General features: G+C 44.3%; 1 protein-coding gene across 1 annotated transcript in view; it reads left to right on the top strand.

Annotated features, from left to right (window-relative positions):
• Positions 1 to 15,766: 15,766 nt before the first annotated feature.
• Positions 15,767 to 19,872, top strand: part of hif1al (hypoxia inducible factor 1 subunit alpha, like) — a gene marked incomplete at both ends in the record, with an annotated part of 21,873 nt that continues 17,767 nt past the window's right edge. The window contains one exon of the mRNA XM_084458536.1: positions 15,767 to 15,798. Within this exon, the coding sequence (XP_084314662.1) occupies positions 15,767 to 15,798 (32 nt within the window). The remainder of the gene's footprint in view (positions 15,799 to 19,872) is intronic.

Genomic DNA, 19,872 nt, shown 5'->3' with positions numbered 1-19,872 from the left:
ATCAGAGCAGACACGGCGTTAATTCAGCCAGTCAGCGTGCGAAAGAGGCGGGTGCTTCAAACCATCCGCCAATCAGAGTCGAATACCGTTAGACGTTTCGTCTGTACGCGAGATTTCGTGATTTCTCGAATAATTTATTTTGGATGTCAAATAAATAAACCGAGCGAAATTGTAGAAGGGTGTTGACTTGCTTATGAATTGTTTAAAAAAGATTTATATCTCTGGACGAGAATAAGGCTGTCATTGGCTGTGGGTTACAGTACAGTCCAGTTCACCTCACAGGAACGGTTTGTTTACATCAAGTTCTCGCGTGATTACATTGCGCCATGTGTTTTGTTGTTGCAGCATGCTTTTTGTGCGTGGCTGTAAGCCAGCGCACCTAGGATAGCGTTTGTCCGGTTATCTATTATGGTATGGAGGGTGATTCGTATGGAGGGTGATTCGTGCCAAAATAAAATACAATATACACATTGAAGTACAATACATGATATTCAAATACAATACACATGTAACATAAATACAATACAAAAATGCTTTGTATTTCATTGTCGGTCAGGAATATTTGTCCCAAAATAAAAACAATACAACTGTATTGTATTTCGAGATGTGTATTGTATTTCAAAGTGTGTATTGTATTTCGAGGTGTGTATTGTATTTCTTTTTGGCACGAATCAACCCCATATATATGTGCCAAAATGAAATACAATACACACATTGAAATACAATACACGGTATTGAAATACAATACACGTCATAATAAATACAATACAAAAATGCTTTGTATTTCAATATCGGTCAGGAATATTTGTGCCAAAATAAAAACAATACAACCGTATTGTATTTCGAGAGGCGTACCTCTGCCCTGCGTGCCCAGTCATTCACAGTCACTGTCTTCGACAGTCAGGAAAATTGTTTCTTAAAAATGCATTCAGGCAACTGAGAAAACCAGTTCTGTGATCTTCCGGTCTATCCCTACATTTGCAAGAGTTCACTCTCTGTCTAATCAGTTCAGAGAGGTGGCAGTGTAGGAGTTGATCATTTTAGTAAAAAAAAAAGACATGAGCGGACATCATCCAATTACAGTTCAGAGAGTGTTGCTTACCTTCCCCAAGTCATAGACTTGCCTACCTACTGTTGGTACGTCCTCTCTCTCGCCCGGTATATAAAGGCCAGCATTCAGCAGCTCATCTCAAACACACAATTACTTCCTCTTATCCTCTCACAGAACTCTTCTTCATACCAGAATCCTCATCTTCATCATGAAGCTCCTGGCTCCAGTGATCATGCTGCTGGTGCTTTGTTCCATGGCTACGGCTGAAGTTGTGGTTGATTTTGAAGCGAAGTGTCCACATTTCTTTATCCAAGGCCATCTACCAACTGTGCTGCAAGGACCTCGGTACAAACAGATCTGCCAAAGATACAAAAATATGTATTACTTTGCCACTCTCTATGACACAGAAAACAAGATTCCAGTCTACTGTGCCTCTAGACTCTTATCTCCAATGAAGTGTACACGGAAAACAACATGGTTTATTGAACCTCAGGTGAGTTCTCCATTTTTAATGTCACCCTCTTTCCCTTAACTTCTGTCAGCATGATGGCCACCCATTCACCTCCATTCATTTAGACTTGGGCTCAGGAAAATGTTAGTTTTAGATAGATGGATCGACAGACAGATACAATGTGCAGAACAACCATGGGCACTGTGCAATAGTTGTAAATGTACATTTCAACTTATTTTCATCTGTCAGTCCTCATGGTGCTTTATTTTCTCATCTCTTCTCCAGCTGGATGGAGGCCGTGATGTAGACATGGCTACTGAATGTAGCCAAAAGAATCTACCATCCCTGGGTAACAAACAGGCTCTGAATGAGGACTACACTGGTTCTGGTTTTGATAGGGGACATCTGCTGCCAGTTGCCCATCAACCTTCCCAGCAGTGTGCTGACACTACCTTCACCCTGACCAACGCTGCTCCACAGAACCCTTCCTTCAACCGCGGCCAGTGGCGGGTAATGGAGGAGCATGTTGCTGAGTTATTGGACAAGCAATGCATCTCAAAGAAAATCAGAACCTTCATCATCACCGGAGTGCTGCCAGGAAACAACAAAATGAAGAATAGGGTGAACATTCCTGGTTCTTTCTGGTCCGCCTATTGCTGTATCAACAATAATGACAAAGTAGTGCTCTATGGGGCGTACTATGCACTTAACCAGAATGATAAAGTCACGCCAGTCTCTGTGGCATTTCTTCAGACTGAGCTCAGCAAGCATTTTCAACCTGGTTTCCAACTGTTTGGAGGCAAGTGTGCATAGTATCCAACATGGGGTAACTACAGTAGCTGCTGTTCCTGCGTGCCTTTAGAATTGTTGTTTAAAACCATGAAAACTGTACTCAGAGAGTGTTGATTGGCCAACAGAGATACATGACAAAACATAGGGTTGTCAAACAGCTAGAACAATGTTAATACTATATGAGCTTGCCATGCTGTATACACAATGACCAATTATTCATCAAGGTGAATAAATGTGAGTGTGTAAATAAATGTCTTATTCATTCCTTTCAAACTAGTGTCACCACTGACACTCAAGTGAGTATTAACACCACTGTACCAGTGCTGGGTTTCTCAACTCCACTCCTACACCACTAAAACCCTACCGTATTAGGCTGACCCCCCTAACTTCTGTGCTATGAGCTACTGTAGTAGCAGGAGAAAATTCAGTGCGCCAAGGTATATTCAGTCTGCTTCACAGTTCTCCCCTGTGTGTTGGGCCTAACCTCTCCCCCTACCTGTGATAGTACCCCAAATGGAAGTCAAACAGTGAAATTCATGGACAGGCCTATTCAGGACAAGAGGGTAAAGCAGTTCCAATGTCTGGTTAAAATATGCTCATTTGGTCATATGATGTTTTCTCTTACAATTGTCTCAAACACCTCTAACACTGATAATACAGCGTGTTACATCTAAAGAATAACCAGGTCCAGCCTGGCTTATGTGGGTGGCTGGCTTGTTTCTGTTCAGGACTGGTAGGACGGAAGCTATTCATGCCACTGAAATAGCTGTGAATTGAAATGATATGAAATAATGTCTGATAAATTAAGATAAGTCTTGTCGCCTGGACACATCAGTTCCAATGCTTTCAATGCTAATCCATCACATAGGAGAGGTAAGGGTACACAGGTTTCCCGCGTGGAGTGGAGTGGAGGTGAGGTGAGGTGAGACTCCGCCCCCTTGGGACAGAATGGGTCAGGGGCAGTGCAGAGCCCTCTGGGCAATCTCCATGCACCCATCAGACCACTCAGGGGCTGAGTTGTGGGGTCTGTAGCGTGGATAGTGGCGTGGTGGCGAGACTCCACCCACTCGGGTCAGAGCAGTTCAGGGTTAGTCCAGTTACTTCTGGACAATCTCCATGCACCCACCAGACCACTCAGGGGCTGAGTTGTGGGGTCTGTAGAATGGATAGTGGCGTGGTGGCGAGACTCCACCCACTCGGGTCAGAGCAGTTCAGGGTTAGTCCAGTTACTTCTGGACAATCTCCATGCACCCACCAGACCACTCAGGGGCTGAGTTGTGGGGTCTGTAGCATAGATAGTGGTGTGGTGGACATTACAGACTTAACCCTTTCATTCCCTGGAATTGCGAATTGGTGGCTGAGTGGTAGGATACTTTCCTCCAGCGGATGGTGTTTGTAAATATGTGTTATTTTGAAATATTGAATTGGATCGAGTTTCTCTCCAGACTCAAATATTACACTGAATTGCTGTGCTCCGCATACTACATAATAGAGTCTGTGGTGTTCTGAGGGCGTATCGACGGATCAAAATTGAAAGAGTGACAGGTCGTAGCACCAAATGAGAGACACTAGCCCGTGCTAGATGGGCGGGGCATATCTATGGGTGGGAGCGCCTGATCGCAAAAGTCGTTACTGATTGGTGTCGCCGGGGTTCCGTCAGTCTAGCTCACAGGATGTAAGATGACATACACTCATGTGAAAATGGCTGCTGTGCAACAGGCCTATTACCAAATAAAGTTAGTGTTGGTGAGCTTAGTTGGTTAAGCTTACTTGGTTGCAAACAAACAAATGATAACACAAAACTGAGAGGGCCAAATAACCTTCATGTTGAACAGCACTATTTACATGGAGTGCCATGTGCTTCAATACATGCGCCTCGTATCAAAGCTGGAATTTTGTGCTTGGGCAAAATGGACAATGAAATTATTTGCCGCAGGTCATGCATCTCGTCACTTGGGGGATATGGCCTTTTTTTTTTTTTTAACAGTTATGTGCACCTTAAAAAATGAATCAAACAAGCCATCAAAGTCCGCAACCATAAATTCTTATAATGGGCTAGCTAATATTTACCAGCTAACGTCACCTCATCACATGGCTAGCTAGCTAATATTCACTAATGTCGTCTACATTTGTAGACAGAAGTAGCTTACTTAATATTATTAATCGCAGAAAACATTCATTCGGTTTTAAATATATATATATATATATATATATATAAATATATTTTGTTGCACAACCTTTTGAGGCAATCACTGCAATCAAGTAATTTCTGTAACTCTCAATAAGACTTCTGCACCTGTCAACAAGTATTTTGGCCCACTCCTCATGAGCAAACTGCTCCAGCTGTCTCAGGTTTTGATAAATGATGGAGGATTGGTATTGAAGAGTCAATGCCGAGAGGAAGCAGTACGCCGGAACAGAATTGTAGATCAGACTCAAGATTTATCGAGTACAACAGCAGACAGGATCCTGGGTCAGTCACAGATACACCAAAGATTCAGTGTACTCTAATTGGACAACCTAGCATTGAGTTTGTGCCATCTTTAGTCATGGTGTGGACGGATTCGATACATAGTTCAATCTTACGCCCTTAAACATCTGTGCATCAGTGCCTAGTTGGCTTTTACTGTTTGCACCTGGTCTTCCATCTATTCCTAGATCCTGGCCATATATGTCCTGGCACTGGTAATAGCTTAAGAACAGGAAAAATAGGACTAGAGTCAGCAGAAATCCTCTCATCAGGTTTGAAGGGTGCCTTCTCCAGACTGCATGTTTCAGCACCTTCCATGGATGTTCAATAGGATTTAGATCAGGACTCATTCAAGGACACGTCAGAATAATCCAATGTTTTGCTCTTAGCCAGTCTTGGGTGTTTTTAACTGTGTGTTTTGGGTCATTATCCTGTTGGAGGACCCATGACCTGCGACTCAGACCAAGCTTTCTGACACTGGGCAGCACATTTCACTCCAGAATGTCTTGAGATTTCATTGTACCCTGCACAGATTCAGGGTACCAACAATTTTGTCCACGTCTGTATGCATGCATACAGTATAGAGTTAATGTCAATGTCATTTTATTTATATAGCACCATTCAGGAGACGTATATACAGTACATCATATACTGAAAACACAGTGAGAACAGTAAACAACAAAAGTAAAAGCATAAAAAATTTAAAGATATTGTAGAATAGAATAAAACATATAAAAACAGACTGCAAATGAAAAAACACTAAGGTATTAAAACAAGTAAAGCTATGTGGTAAAAGGTATGTTTTGAGATCTCTCTTAAAAATCACTGCGGTCTCAGACATTCTCAGGTCTGAGACTGTGGTAATTTTTAAGGAAGATCTTAAAACATACCTTTAACATTGTGAGTAAGGAGCCTGATGATCCAGTCTGGAAATAACCCTCCCACACACCCTTTGGATGTACTGTATGGCAACTATTTTTCCTGCTCAGCCACATAGTAAGAATGTCTTGGAAACAACAACAAAGTGTCTTACATACAACACACACAAGCAACAAAATAGCCACATACAATAACATACAAACAATCCCAATAACCCATCTTGAGAAAGGGACCGTCAAATCTCAGTTGCTTCATGCACACCGCAGTCTGCAATGTGAGAAATGCCAGCCCAGATCTGCAGTTACAGTAAGCTTTATACAGTCAAAGAGAGCAACCTTGGCATCGGCGTTACTTCCTTGCATAAAAAGAATTCTTTCTATGCAAGGAATGAGAGGCCAGTTCTAACTGGCCAAAACAAAGCAGTCTAGTTAGTAGTTAGTCCAGTTACAGTAGTAAGGTCTAATACAGTATGTTAAGGGGTTCAACTAAGATCTAATAATACAGAATTTCCATTGCAATTCCACCCTTTTTTTTTATCATTTATTGATAACACAAAAGTAAGAAAGTTTCAGCAAAATAAAGCTGTTTTTGTCAGGACACAATCTCTGAATAAAAAAACATCAATTAATCATGCATATCATCAGAGTTCTACAGTGCATCTTCACTAACAGCATTGTAGAACAGAAAACAGGTGGTTGACACGGATGTCTTCGCTGGTCCAGCGTTGAGCCTTTGTTTATCTAGGTGTAAGTCTCAGGATGCGTGTATGTGCATTGTGAAATCGCCGTACCGGTCAACAGGTGGCACTCTGGCCCTTTCCTATTGCTGGTGGTGATCTGGTCGTTGTGTTTGAGTCTCAGAAGTCTCTGGAGTTGTGGTTCTTGTTCTTTGCAGTGGTTGACGGACGCAGGTCACTCGTCCTGCCACCTTCACCATGTATGAGTCGTCTGCATTCCTGCCGATTGAGGGATAGCTGGGGCACCGGAGGGGGACGATCAGACACCTGACAACCTGATGACAGCCAAATGGATGATTGCACCACACTCACACCACAGACACTTTTTACTGTTTTACTGTAACTATGTCAAAGGCCTCTGTGTCCCTTCGCTCTCATCTGTAAATAGTCTATTGTTAGAATCAACACACACACACACACACACACACACACACACACACACACACACACACACACACACACACTTGTTGACGATCCAGAAACTGATTACATGACTGAGGGACATCTGCATATCACAGTTCAAGTTCACAGAGGGAGAGATTAGGCTTTTGGAAAAAAAAAAAAGATTCAGAGAAAGTGAGAATTTAGGTACTGGAATGAGCATAGATGCGTTGTATCAGTTTAATTTCCTTCCTCATCACAAACTCTCTCTGTCATGCAGATATTTAGCTTTTCATTCCATGTCCCCAATTCGGTTCTGCGTGTGTCACTAGTGAAACATTGCTCTGACGCATGGAAAATTTGGGCACATGAGGTAAAACAATGTGAAAATTCAGGTTTGTGGGAAGCCACTAACGAACCGTATGTTGAATTTAACCCATCGTTGAAAGTTTTTAGAATTCTTCCTGTGAACTTTTGTTTCTGTTGAACCAGTACCAGTTCAAAGGAAGAGGTCCGGCTCTGAGAGAGGCCCTAATCACCAGACCAATGTGACGATGTAGTGCTGTATTACTGTGCAACCCTGTCCACTGCTTTGTCTCAGATTCATAGACAGGTTAAAGAGGCGCTGACGACTCCTGCTGATCGCAATCTCCATGAATTTGTGATTGGGTCATAATCAAGAACTTCCAACAACGCAGCTGGAGCCAGAGATGGTGGTTTGCAACAATACCAGCAGGCGATGCCTAATAACATCGCCAGCAACTAACGTTAGCTAGTTGACATAGGCTAACCAAACCTAGCGTAGCCAGATATCTTCTGTGGCTGCATGTAACGTTATTAGCTATAGTCTAAATAGCCGGGGCTTTCATCTAGCTAGCACTAGATAGATATCTTCATGAATTAATGTCGTAACCACTTGCTATGCATTACCAATTGCCAGTTAAAGCATAGTGTATTTACCTGTTTTATCAGCCACCTTGGTAGTCCTATCTTGATGAACAGCTGGGAGACAGGGCAGCACACTGGTTTAAATTGTGTATAGGCTATATCATCCACACCTCCGTCTGTGATAAACATAGTTTGTTGTTTATTGTTTTTCAAAGGGGGGGGGGGGGGGGTTACAGACATATCTCAAGTCACCATCTTGGGTCGAAAGAGAAGTAAGTTTGACACTGGGGAAAAAACCAGGCCAGGTTCAGCCTATGCCTTTATGTGCGTGGCTGGCTTGTTTCTGTGCAGGACTGGTACGACAGTAATGTCTGATAAATAAAGATGGATCTTGTCACCTGGACACATCAGTTCCAATGCTTCCAATGCTAATCCAGCACAATGAGAGCGGGATAGCCAGTTATCTCATGGGCTCACAACAACTAGCAGCAGCTTCCATAACATTAATGGTAGCGGTCAGTGGCTAAAGCAGTTACACTGATGATAACATAAAGTCATCCCCACCGGGAACCCCGGTCTCCTGGGTGGGAGTCCAATGCTCTCACCACTACTCTACTTGTGCAGTGGAGATCAGCGGGTGGGTTTTGGTGTCCTTCTTCCAGTCCCTAGTGTGGGTTGGGGTTAGAATATGGGTTGGGGTTGGGACAGGATCTGATCTATAAGGCAAGGGGTAAAGGTTGGAGTGAAAGGATGAACATGTGGAGGTTTGGGGTATAGTCCCATAAAGTCATCCCCACCGGGTCTTCAACCCGTCTCCAGGGTAGGAGTCCAATGCTCTCACCACTACTCTACTTGTGCAGTGGAGATCGGCAGGTTGATTTTGGTGTCCTTCTTGATTTTGGTGTGCTGGGACTACTGCCTCTTGTGGTGCCAACAGAGAAATGCAGGCCAACATTGTCCGCAGTAACGGAGGGAGGGAGAGCGTGATAAACGGACGAACGCTATACTAGGTGCGCTGGCTTACAGACATGCACAAAAAAGCATCAATACATTAAGCTCATTCCTCCATCACCACCTAAAGCTGTGCCAGTCAACAGTCAATCTAATCACTGAAAATAAACCACATGTAGGCGTAGAGCGACTGGTGCATTACATCCCCTACAAAAATGAATTACTATAGGATTTGAAGTGTCCTACTCCTATTGTAATGAGGACTGTCTGTCTGAGTTGGCCCAAAAACACAAAAACGTTAATTTGAAGTTTGAATACATTTTCCGCATATTTGTTGTATTCTATTTGACATGTTCCTTTGCCTCATTTAGCACCAGCTGCATCTCCTCCAAATCTGTTCTCTCCAGGGCTAACGTTGCACTCAGTAGCTGGTGCTTATTAGCTAGGTTTGGTAAAAAGCTTGTGCAGTGGAGGGGTTCCTTTTGGGGGAATTATTGGATTATACCAGCTACGTTAGTTCCCAAGCTTGTTTGATAACTATTCGATGCAGTCTGCCAGGCTATAGTGCCTGTCGCCGTCATGAAAGAGACGGCCCCAGTTTATAGACCGCCCCAGTTTTTGTTAGCTTTTAATCACTTCTTCTTATGGCTTTCTAGCAGTGTCGGTGCAACTAGGCATATCACTGCCCTCCACAGAATGTTGCTACATACTTCACGTCCGGATGTAAACAAGCCGGATTGCCAGATTGGTGCTCCAGCGAGATGCATCTGGCTGCAGACAACATGGCCGACCTCTGCAAGAGGTGCCTCTGCAGTTGACAGGAAATCACGTGACCTCTGCAGTTGACTCTTGGGGCTCCAGCCCGAGTGCTCCAAATCCCCCCAATGCGATAAAAAAAACGCCCAAATATAATATATTTATATAATATATGAATTCTCCGACAATTGAAATTCAGACGAGGCACGTACGTCACGGCCGGGGTAGTCAGCAGAGGTTAATCGTCACACATGACGCCAGCACCAGCTGACTGTAGCTGTCATAGCATTGGTCAGCTCACTAGAGCGCATGTATTTAAGCTGTCAAAACATGTCATTGTTCGCGCTTGCATTACTGCTGGTTGTGCATTGCACATCCGGTTGCCATGGAGGCAGAGACACTAGGCTGTATCTCCCTCGGAACACACGAAGCGTCGGCCCGTGGGGACCAGGGACTATAATGTACGGCAGTCCTCCTGTGGCACTCTTTGATGGTCTTAGTGGGCTGAGTTACCTCCGAGCGTCTTCCCGATCGCGGCCCACTCTGATCGTCATTGAGGCAGGGGGCTAGATGCCGTTCCCCCTTCCTGGCTCTCTGGGCCAAGCGGCCCAGAGGGGGGGAACACCTAGATTGCCTCCCCCTGCTAACGCGCTTTCCACGTCGGTGGAGCGCTTTCCACGTCGGTGGAAGGCCCCCCGGACAGAGCACACCGCCAAAATTCATATGCTATGTATTATGCCGCATGTATAATAAATGTTCAAATTTGACAAAAGTGATCTCGACTGAAATATCCTAATACATGTTAAGAAAAATACCTTTCAGCTCAAATACCGAAAATAATAACTAATGTGGTAAAACTGCAGCACAAGCCTACACCAGCGGCTTAGCCAGAAATCCTACCGGGCCTGAGTAAACATAGAATTCATGTAAAAACTGATGTTGGACGAGAAGGCCTGTCTCACAGTCTCCACTCTAATTCATCCCAAAGGTGTTCTATCGGGTTGAGGTCAGGAGTCAGGACTCTGTGCAGGCCAGTCAAGTTCCACACGAAACTCGCTCATCCATGTCTTTATGGACCTTGCTTTGTGAACTGGTGCGCAGTCATGTTGGAACAGGAAGGGGCCATCCCCAAACTGTTCCCACAAAGTTGGGAGCATGGAATTGTCCACAATCACTTGGTATGCTGAAGCATTCAGAGTTCCTTTCACTGGAACTGAGGGGCCAAGCCCAGCTCCAGAAAAACAACCCCACACCATAATCCCCCCTCCACCAAACTTTGGCAACCGCCAAACCCAGACCCGTCCATCTAATTGCCAGATGGAGAAGCGTGATTCGTCACTCCAGAGAACGCGTCTCCACTGCTCTAGAGTCCAGTGGCGGCGTGCTTTACACCACTGCATGCAACGCTTTGCATTGCACTTGGTGATGTATGGCTTGGATGCAGCTGCTCAGCCATGGAAACCCATTCCATGAAACTCTCTACGCACTGTAGTTGAGTTAATCTGAAGGCCATATGAAGTTTGGAGGTCTGTAGCGATTGATTCTGCAGAAAGTTGTCGACCTCTGCACACTTACATCTTAATGTAATGCTATGTCATCTGTTTTACTTATTATGTCTGTTGTTTTTATCTGTTACCTGTTTACAGGGACTGCAGATGCAAATTAGCCTAAGGCTAATGGCGCGTTCCAGGCAACCCGTTACTCGTGTTTTTCCTACCTCCTACACGTGAAAATGCTCTGGAATGGCAGTCAAACCCGTAACTTCCCACCCGTGAACTCGTACAGATCGATGTACTCCCAGTTGCGCTCTCTGACGTCACACAGCCCTCTAAGCAAGATGGCAGCCCCCATGGGTAATCTGACAAATATAACTTTAGGGCAACGTAAAGTAAATTTGTACGTGGTTATCAAAATAATACAAACGATTATGCACTACAACCTGCTATGTGTATGTAATGATGCCCACATATGTTGGCAAGAGATAGCTAGTGCTAGCTAGGTAACATTAAAGTCCCAGTTAACCAAAATCAGAGATTTGCTTGAAAACACATTCTATGTGTTAGTGATGCATTGCTGATAACATGTAAAAATGGGATGAACCATGTGTAGTACTGAATTGTGAAGTTAGACCAGTTTTGTGTTTTTGACCAGTTTTGATTTCTGGATTTTCTGGGCGGGCTTAAAACGGTACCGGATGACGAAGAGCGGTGTTCTTAGCATATCCCCGCCCTAACACTATATAAAGCTAGAATGGATTTGAATCTTCGGTTCTCCTGCTCAATCTTGAGTCTAGAATTAGCTAGTTTTAACCAACAGTCTAGAATTAGCTAGTTTTTCTTAGTTAGCAATGCCTATGCATAAAACTAAACGAATATGCATCCTTCCTGGATGCCAGCAGGAATGGGATGATAAGGTCTTAATTCTTTCACTCCCGAGTAAAGCTGAATTGAGAAGCAAATGGTTAGCATTTTTGAAGAGCCATGGTGTTACAGAGTCTGCCACCGCTAGCGCCCGCCTCTGCAGCAAACATTTCACTCCCGAAAGCTTCTGCAATTATAATATGAGGCTTTTGGGTTTCACGGACTCACGACTGGTCCTGGTGAATTCGGCGGAGCCAACCATCTCCCTCCCCGGCCTCCATTCTCCTCCTGTCAACCATCTCCCTCCCCGGCCTCCATTCTCCTCCTGTCAACCATCTCCCTCCACGGCCTCCATTCTCCTCCTGTCAACCATCTCCCTCCCCGGCCTCCATTCTCCTCCTGTCAACCATCTCCCTCCCCGGCCTCCATTCTCCTCCTGTCAACCATCTCCCTCCACGGCCTCCATTCTCCTCCTGTCAACCATCTCCCTCCCCGGCCTCCATTCTCCTCCTGTCAACCATCTCCCTCCCCGGCCTCCATTCTCCTCCTGTCAACCATCTCCCTCCCCGGCCTCCATTCTCCTCCTGTCAACCATCTCCCTCCCCGGCCTCCATTCTCCTCCTGTCGCATCAACCTTTGGTGCCGACACCGCTGCCTTGTGTGCTTATAGCTAATTAACGTTATAACGTTAGCTAGGTAACGTAAGCAATAGGAAAATACACTGCTACGTTAATCTACAAAATGTGTCTTGACATTTATGTGGTAATGTCAGCTATGATGAATTATATGTAATCTTAGGAGGAATTATAACATTAGATGTAGCTTGTTGCAGATGGGAGTGTGTATATAACCTTAGTCTAGCTAACACAGCTAGCACCACCGACCAGGCGACCACCCACCAAATAACGTTACGGATGATATATTATGACTATAAGCGTTAACTATACAGAAACTGCCTGCCATATTTGTGGCACCTGATGTGCGTATGGGTTCACCGGTAATGGTTACAGTATATTTGTCCAGCGGGAGACCGGGAGGCGGGAGTGAGGGGGATGGTTAGGTAGACCAGCTGGAGAAAGACGCACCCTCTCCCAGTGAAGCGGTGCTCGGCGGCTACTGGCTGAACATCCCAGTTATGTTGGATATGTTGCGGGAAAGTTGAAGCCGAGTGCTCGTTATTCTCACACATAACATTGCCAACGAGAGTGGATGAGTCTGTCCCGATTATCAACTCCGGTAGTGTACGCTTCTTCGCGCTATCAGCGCTGTTCAAGCCAGTGACTAAAAGGTACATTTTAAACAACTTTTTCCATTGATCCCAAGGGACGATCGCCTGGGAGGGATAGGAATGGGTCCGGAGGTGGCAGGGAGAAAATAGGGACAGACTCATACATTCCTCGTTGCCTGTTTTTGTATTTTGCATCTAAGGGCAGTAACACTGGCGCGTTGGTATAGAGTAGCTACAGTTTTACCTGTGTTGTTTGTCAGGAGGTACGTTAGGAGGAAGCATCTGTGCGTTTGACTCATTAGACAAGTGTAATTTCAACTCCTCTCTGTTTTCACAAAGCTGTGCCTTCCTACCACAAAAGAGACGGTGTGCCAGTGTGACAATATGCCATGGATGTATTATATAAACTGGATACAGCCACTCCATTCACTGGCCGCTATCAACAATGAAGCCCTATTGAACCGCGCCATCTTGGCAAAATTTGTAGTCATTTGACTATTTCCGGTTACTTTTGACTTGCGCAGTTGTGCTTTTCTGGCCTTCCGGTTACTTTTGACTTTTTCGGATACGGTGATAAACTGGAGTGATCATTTGACAGCAATTATTAGCCTTTTCCAGGAATGGACAGAAATGGGATATTTTTAGAATAACAGGAATTTATTCACATACAATGTAAAGGAGTTGATGTGTAGCATGAAGATGAAACGATACACTGAGTTTGGGTGTTTTCAGTCAACGTTGGCGTTGACCGCTTCCAGCTATCGAATGGCCGACTGGTGTAAGATGGATAGCCTAACGTTAGAGAGATAAATGTAGGCTATGGTTATGTTAATAAAGCTAACAATGATGTTGTAACATGCATGCAGCACTGCCGATCTGATCTGAACGATTGATTCATTATTACCATGGATCGGTATTGGGATTGATCAAGGGCGAGTGTGAAATAGCAGCCACGAACTCAGCGGGTTTTCCGAGATGCGGTAGCCGCGGCCAGAGCTCCTGCTGGCGGGGAGTGAAGCTCTTCAACTCGCCTGTCACTGGCTCCCTGGAGGAATTTAGCCTGGCTGCAATAACGTTATCGCGAACGGAATGAATACCATCTACTAGCAAACAAAACATGTTCAATTATATTTAACTTGTTAAAACTAAGATGCCAGGATCAAAAAATAATTTCTCCAATTGATATATTTGACAAAAACAGGTTAATATGCAAGCCGGTTTTCATTGCTAAATCAAAGCGGGGAGAGCCGGGAACGCGCGTCTACATTTCAGAGAAATGTGAACTTTTTCGTGGACGCGCGTCGGCCAGAGAAGCTCAACTGCGCAAGTCAAAAGTAACCGGAAATAGCCAAGTGACTACAAATCTAGCCAAGATGGCGCGGTTCAATAGGCCTTCACTTTAGATTTCGATTCCTGGGGGCTTGCAATATGCAGACCAGAGAACGGTACTATTTGACAGGTTCTTCCGTCCACACCCCCTCCACACGCAATTGGGTGTGGCTTCGGTGCCTTCAGCAGACACGCCCCCACGGTCTCAGACCAGAGAATGCTGCTGATTTTTAACCGATTTTGAAGCCTTATTTTATATACTTAGCGACATTTTAATCACTCAGATTTGGCTGGGTGGTTAATGACATGTTTTCCTGTGGTGTGTGAAGCTCATAACAAAAATTTGAACTGGGTTAACCTGGACTTTAAGGTAAACCTGAACGTGACCATGCAAACGGCGAAATGTCGATGATGTCAATAAATAAAATGTAACGTACAATTTCTTAGCATAGCGAAATTAGGCATACAATTTTTAGCTTGTCAGCTCTGACAATGTGCCAAATCTTGAGCTTTTACCATATCGGCTTGTTTACATTTATCCAGAATGCCACGCATTCAGACAGTTTGCCTGGGACGCTATGAAGTCGTGAGTCGTGACTTGAAGTCGTAACTTACGAGCTCAAAATCCATGCATTAAATGTTTTTACATTTATGTTTTAATTGCACATGGTCCCTTCCAAATAAAATTGAAAATGAAAAAAATGAAAATGAAACTATGCGCCTCAGCATCCGGTGACCCCGCTGTCATCTGTTGGATGGGTGAATGAATACTTTTGGCAATATACTGTATCTGACAGTCCGCCCCCAACAAGCCCAAATTTAACCATGCAAATGACCACATGCAAGGATTTACACATAACCAGGACTGTGAACTTTTAAATACATTCATTGAACTTATTTTAATAGGCCTACATCCATGGCTTCTGCGCATGGAATCCCGATTGATCAAAAATGCCACAGTTGAGAGGCATATGTGAGATAAATCGAGAGGCAATCAAACCTTTGTATATTATTATTATTATTGTTGTTGTTGTTGTTGTTATTATTAATAATAATTGTAATAATAATAATAAGAAGAAGAACATACAAAAGTTTGATTGCCTCTCAATTATTATTATTATTATTGTTCTTATTATTATTATTGTTGTTAGGCTATTATTAGTATTATTATTATTATTATTATTATTAATAATAATAATAATAATAATTATGATAATGATGATGATAATGATCATAATAACCGAGGCTCCGAAATTCTTGAATAAAACCGTCTCCATCGCTGGGTCGGTAGGTGGTGGTAGAGTACAGCAGTTATTTACGGACGGAAGAGGACTGAGCATCTTCTGAGCCGATCGAGCAGAGAGGGGACGGAGGAGGAGGACGGAGTTGAAAACGCACAAAGGCGTGGCTATGAGCGGCTCGGAATGAGCTGTTCAACATGCGGGAATAAACAATCATTTCGATAATCGCCACGAGACAGTCTATCATTTGAGTATGGATACGAAGGAACAGCTTGCTGGTAAACGGTAAGACGGTATGAAAATGATGGTCTAAATGTGTTAACCAGGAAGTCTTGATATACAGAGTGTTGTGGTATTGTCTGGACTGCTTGTCTGACTCCATAGCCCAAACTTTCGGACACACTCTCCGATGTGGTAACATAAAGAACAACGAAGTTACTGTCCGGTGTGTTCAGTGTCAAGTTGTAGCTTCGGCAACCCTGTAGCAATTCAAAATTCTTGAACTCTGAACAAAATGTTCTGGATTGGACAATCAATGTACCGTAGGCAATATTGGCAAAATATTGGTCTGCAAATCTAACACTGTGTTCTTATAACAAATTAGGGCTAGGATAGCATATCAGGGAGCCGTGTTGAGGGATACTTCAACTTAAAGTCTCTGTTCATCTGATTTGGAGAAGTTTCAATAACTAGGCTTGTTATGATAAGGACCATGTTGGTTTAAGGAATTGGGGGGGGGTATACGACCCCCCTAGAGGAGGACCCATTACCCCCCCCCCCCTTTTAAATCACGTTATTAATTTACATCACTGTAATATGCTGAGACCAAGAGAGTCTAAGCCTACTGTAACTCCATGTAGCCTGTGAGTGCTTGTCTATGCACTGTACATCTGTGTATCTTATGTCTACACCCCCAAGAGTCCTTTATTCATTGTTCATGACATGCATACAGTCTGGAGGTAAGGTAGGTTGGTTAATGACTTAAGTAGACCTTCTTATCGACAGTTATGGACGGAAGGAAGTCAAACAAAAGTAACAGGAATTCTACATGTTTTCCGCTTGCTCAGTGGTGAGAATAATCCACCGTTTAACCGGTGGTCAGTTGAGTGTGATCTTTGGGAACCACTCTGGTCAATGAAGCAACCACTGAAACTGTCATATTGGTGTGTGTGGCAAACTACAGTAGTAACTGACATGTGATATACAGTTGAGAAGAGAAAGAAGATAGTTGTGAGACTGTAGCTGGTGGCTTATTAGTGCATCACAGACAAGTGGTCAACATTAGAGCAGTTCACTTGCTGTTTATGAATGAATGAATGAATAAATTGTTTATTTTCGTGTCAAGCCACTTTAAGTGGCCCATCCCACATAGGAATTATAAGACACCAAAATATAACATATCAACTTTCATAATAGTTTAAGTCTGTGTCAGCATTTGATTCAACTCTAGCCTTGGTCTCCCATCCTGCCTGGCTTTGAAAGGCTTTTTCAGGTCGAATCACCATGCCAACAGCGGCATAAGTGTAACTGAGTGAAACTGAGTCCTCATGAGTCCCGAGTAGGTAATGAGTTGTTGGTTAAAACTCACTACCCCAGTATAAATACCATCCACCCGCACAGACGAAGAGCTATTCTTTCCATCGGTGTAGCTGGTTAAAATGCTGTCTGTCCCACCAGAGACCCAGGTTCAAATCCCGCCCAGAGCATGCCTCAACGTATGGATAGGTTACATAAGCATACATGGGGCATTGCTGTTTTTGTTCTGGTTTTATGTCCTGAGATATACAGTACTGTATGTGCTCACTCCCTCCCCTCGGCTCTGGCTGGGAGCAGCCCAGGAGGACATTGTGTTCCCAGGCAGGCTGAGTTCGCATGGGGACAGCCTTTACCTTATTTATTTTAGTAGACATCTAAGGATTAGGGACACACAGACACACACACACACATATATATAATCTTATCTCACTCACTCACATGCGCGCTCACACACACATACACACACACACACACACACAATGTATAGGAGCTCTGCTAATCAACAACGTCCTGCTTGCACAACCCCTGGCTGGGGTCCAAGGTGGTGTGTCATGCAGACTCCAGCATGCCTGTGGGTACGAACACCTATTGTGGAGAATGACCGGCCGACACCGGAGTGTATGTCCTGAAAGGCCCCGCCCCTTCCCCCAGCCTGACACTTGCATAGCGATAAGAGAGCACCAGGCCAACAGATTGTCCCATATGTCTGTCTGCAAACGCAGCAGCTCGCCCCCCCCCCCACTGAACTGAAGGACACACTGTTCCTGCAAACTGATCACAGCGCTAGCAAGCTCCTTAGTGTGTGTGTGTGTGTGTGTGTGTGTGTGTGTGTGTGTGTGTGTGTGTGTGTGCTTCTCTGAGGGACTGGAGTGATGATCCTTCTAAGAGGATATCCCAGCTGAGGAAAGGAAGGACACCGATGTTGTGACTTGTGAGAGAAACAGATACGGTTGTAGGTTTGTGTATCTGGACAGTAGGTCTATGTATCTGGACAGTAGGTCTGTGTATCTGGACAGTAGGTTTGTGTATCTGGACAGTAGGTTTGTGTATCTGGACAGTAGGTCTGTGTATCTGGACAGTAGGTCTGTGTATCTGGACAGTAGGTCTGTGTATCTGGACAGTAGGTTTGTGTATCTGGACAGTAGGTTTGTGTATCTGGACAGTAGGTCTATGTATCTGGACAGTAGGTCTGTGTATCTGGACAGTAGGTCTGTGTATCTGGACAGTAGGTCTGTGTATCTGGACAGTAGGTTTGTGTATCTGGACAGTAGGTCTGTGTATCTGGACAGTAGGTCTGTGTATCTGGACAGTAGGTCTGTGTATCTGGACAGTAGGTCTGTGTATCTGGACAGTAGGTTTGTGTATCTGGACAGTAGGTCTGTGTATCTGGACAGTAGGTCTGTGTATCTGGACAGTAGGTTTGTGTATCTGGACAGTAGGTCTGTGTATCTGGACAGTAGGTCTGTGTATCTGGACAGTAGGTCTGTGTATCTGGACAGTAGGTCTGTGTATCTGGACAGTAGGTCTATGTATCTGGACAGTAGGTCTGTGTATCTGGACAGTAGGTCTGTGTATCTGGACAGTAGGTCTGTGTATCTGGACAGTAGGTCTGTGTATCTGGACAGTAGGTCTATGTATCTGGACAGTAGGTCTGTGTATCTGGACAGTAGGTCTTTGTATCTGGACAGTAGGTTTGTGTATCTGGACAGTAGGTTTGTGTATCTGGACAGTAGGTTTGTGTATCTGAACAGTAGGTCTATGTATCTGGACAGTAGGTTTGTGTATCTGGACAGTAGGTTTGTGTATCTGGACAGTAGGTCTGTGTATCTGGACAGTAGGTTTGTGTATCTGGACAGTAGGTCTGTGTATATGGACAGTAGGTCTATGTATCTGGTTAGTAGGTCTGTGTATCTGGACAGTAGGTTTGTGTATCTGGACTGTAGGTCTGTGTATATGGACAGTAGGTCTATGTATCTGGTTAGTAGGTCTGTGTATCTGGACAGTAGGTCTATGTATCTGGACAGTAGGTCTGTGTATCTGGACAGTAGGTCTATGTATCTGGACAGTAGGTCTTTGTATCTGGACAGTCTGGACAGCTGTATTCCAAGTGATGTGCATCAATTGATTTGACTTGGTTTGATTGCTTGAATATCTGTTTGTCTTCACCAGAACACTTGTGTCTCTCGTGGAGCTCAGAATCTTTTGTTTCAGTAGTGTTGTGTTGTGCTTTGTGTGTGTGTGTGTTGTCTTTGTCTAGGCACCGCCCATGGAGTTCCCTTAATTAGCCACCTGTGGACACGGGTGAAACTGGCGGGGCTGCGCTAAAGTAACGGCCGTTTGCTCATTATGTTGCCGACTCCTTCAATTAACATTTCTCCATCTGCGTCATACATTTGTGTTGCGCTGCTCATTGTGTTGCAGCGTTTGAGCCCGTCGTGACACTTTCCTGGTCGTCTTTGAGGGCACTTACCAAAGAGAGTCCCGAGTCCCGAGGCCTGCTGGAAACCTGTCTGTCTGGCTATCCTCTGGACCTCAGCCCGCAAGCAGCAATCAAACCACACAGATTACTAGATACCAACACTGCTTATTACGTTACACACTCACAGGGTACCGCTCAGCTGCGGAGAGAAAAGCGATAGTTCTGTATGGGACATATGTACAGTATGTATATACATATGTCATTGACAGTGTCCGATACTCTCACTTTCACTTCAGATGTAATGTGATGAGTTTAAAGGTTAAAGGTCAGGTACTTGACAGTGCATGTGGCATCGTAATTTCTCTGAATCTTTCCTGAAATAACCTTTTAAAAGCTGAACGAAA

This window comes from Borostomias antarcticus (genome assembly GCF_949987555.1).
Source record: "Borostomias antarcticus genome assembly, chromosome: 1".
Lineage (NCBI taxonomy): Eukaryota > Metazoa > Chordata > Actinopteri > Stomiiformes > Stomiidae > Borostomias > Borostomias antarcticus.
This window is presented reverse-complemented; position numbering and strand designations above follow the sequence as displayed.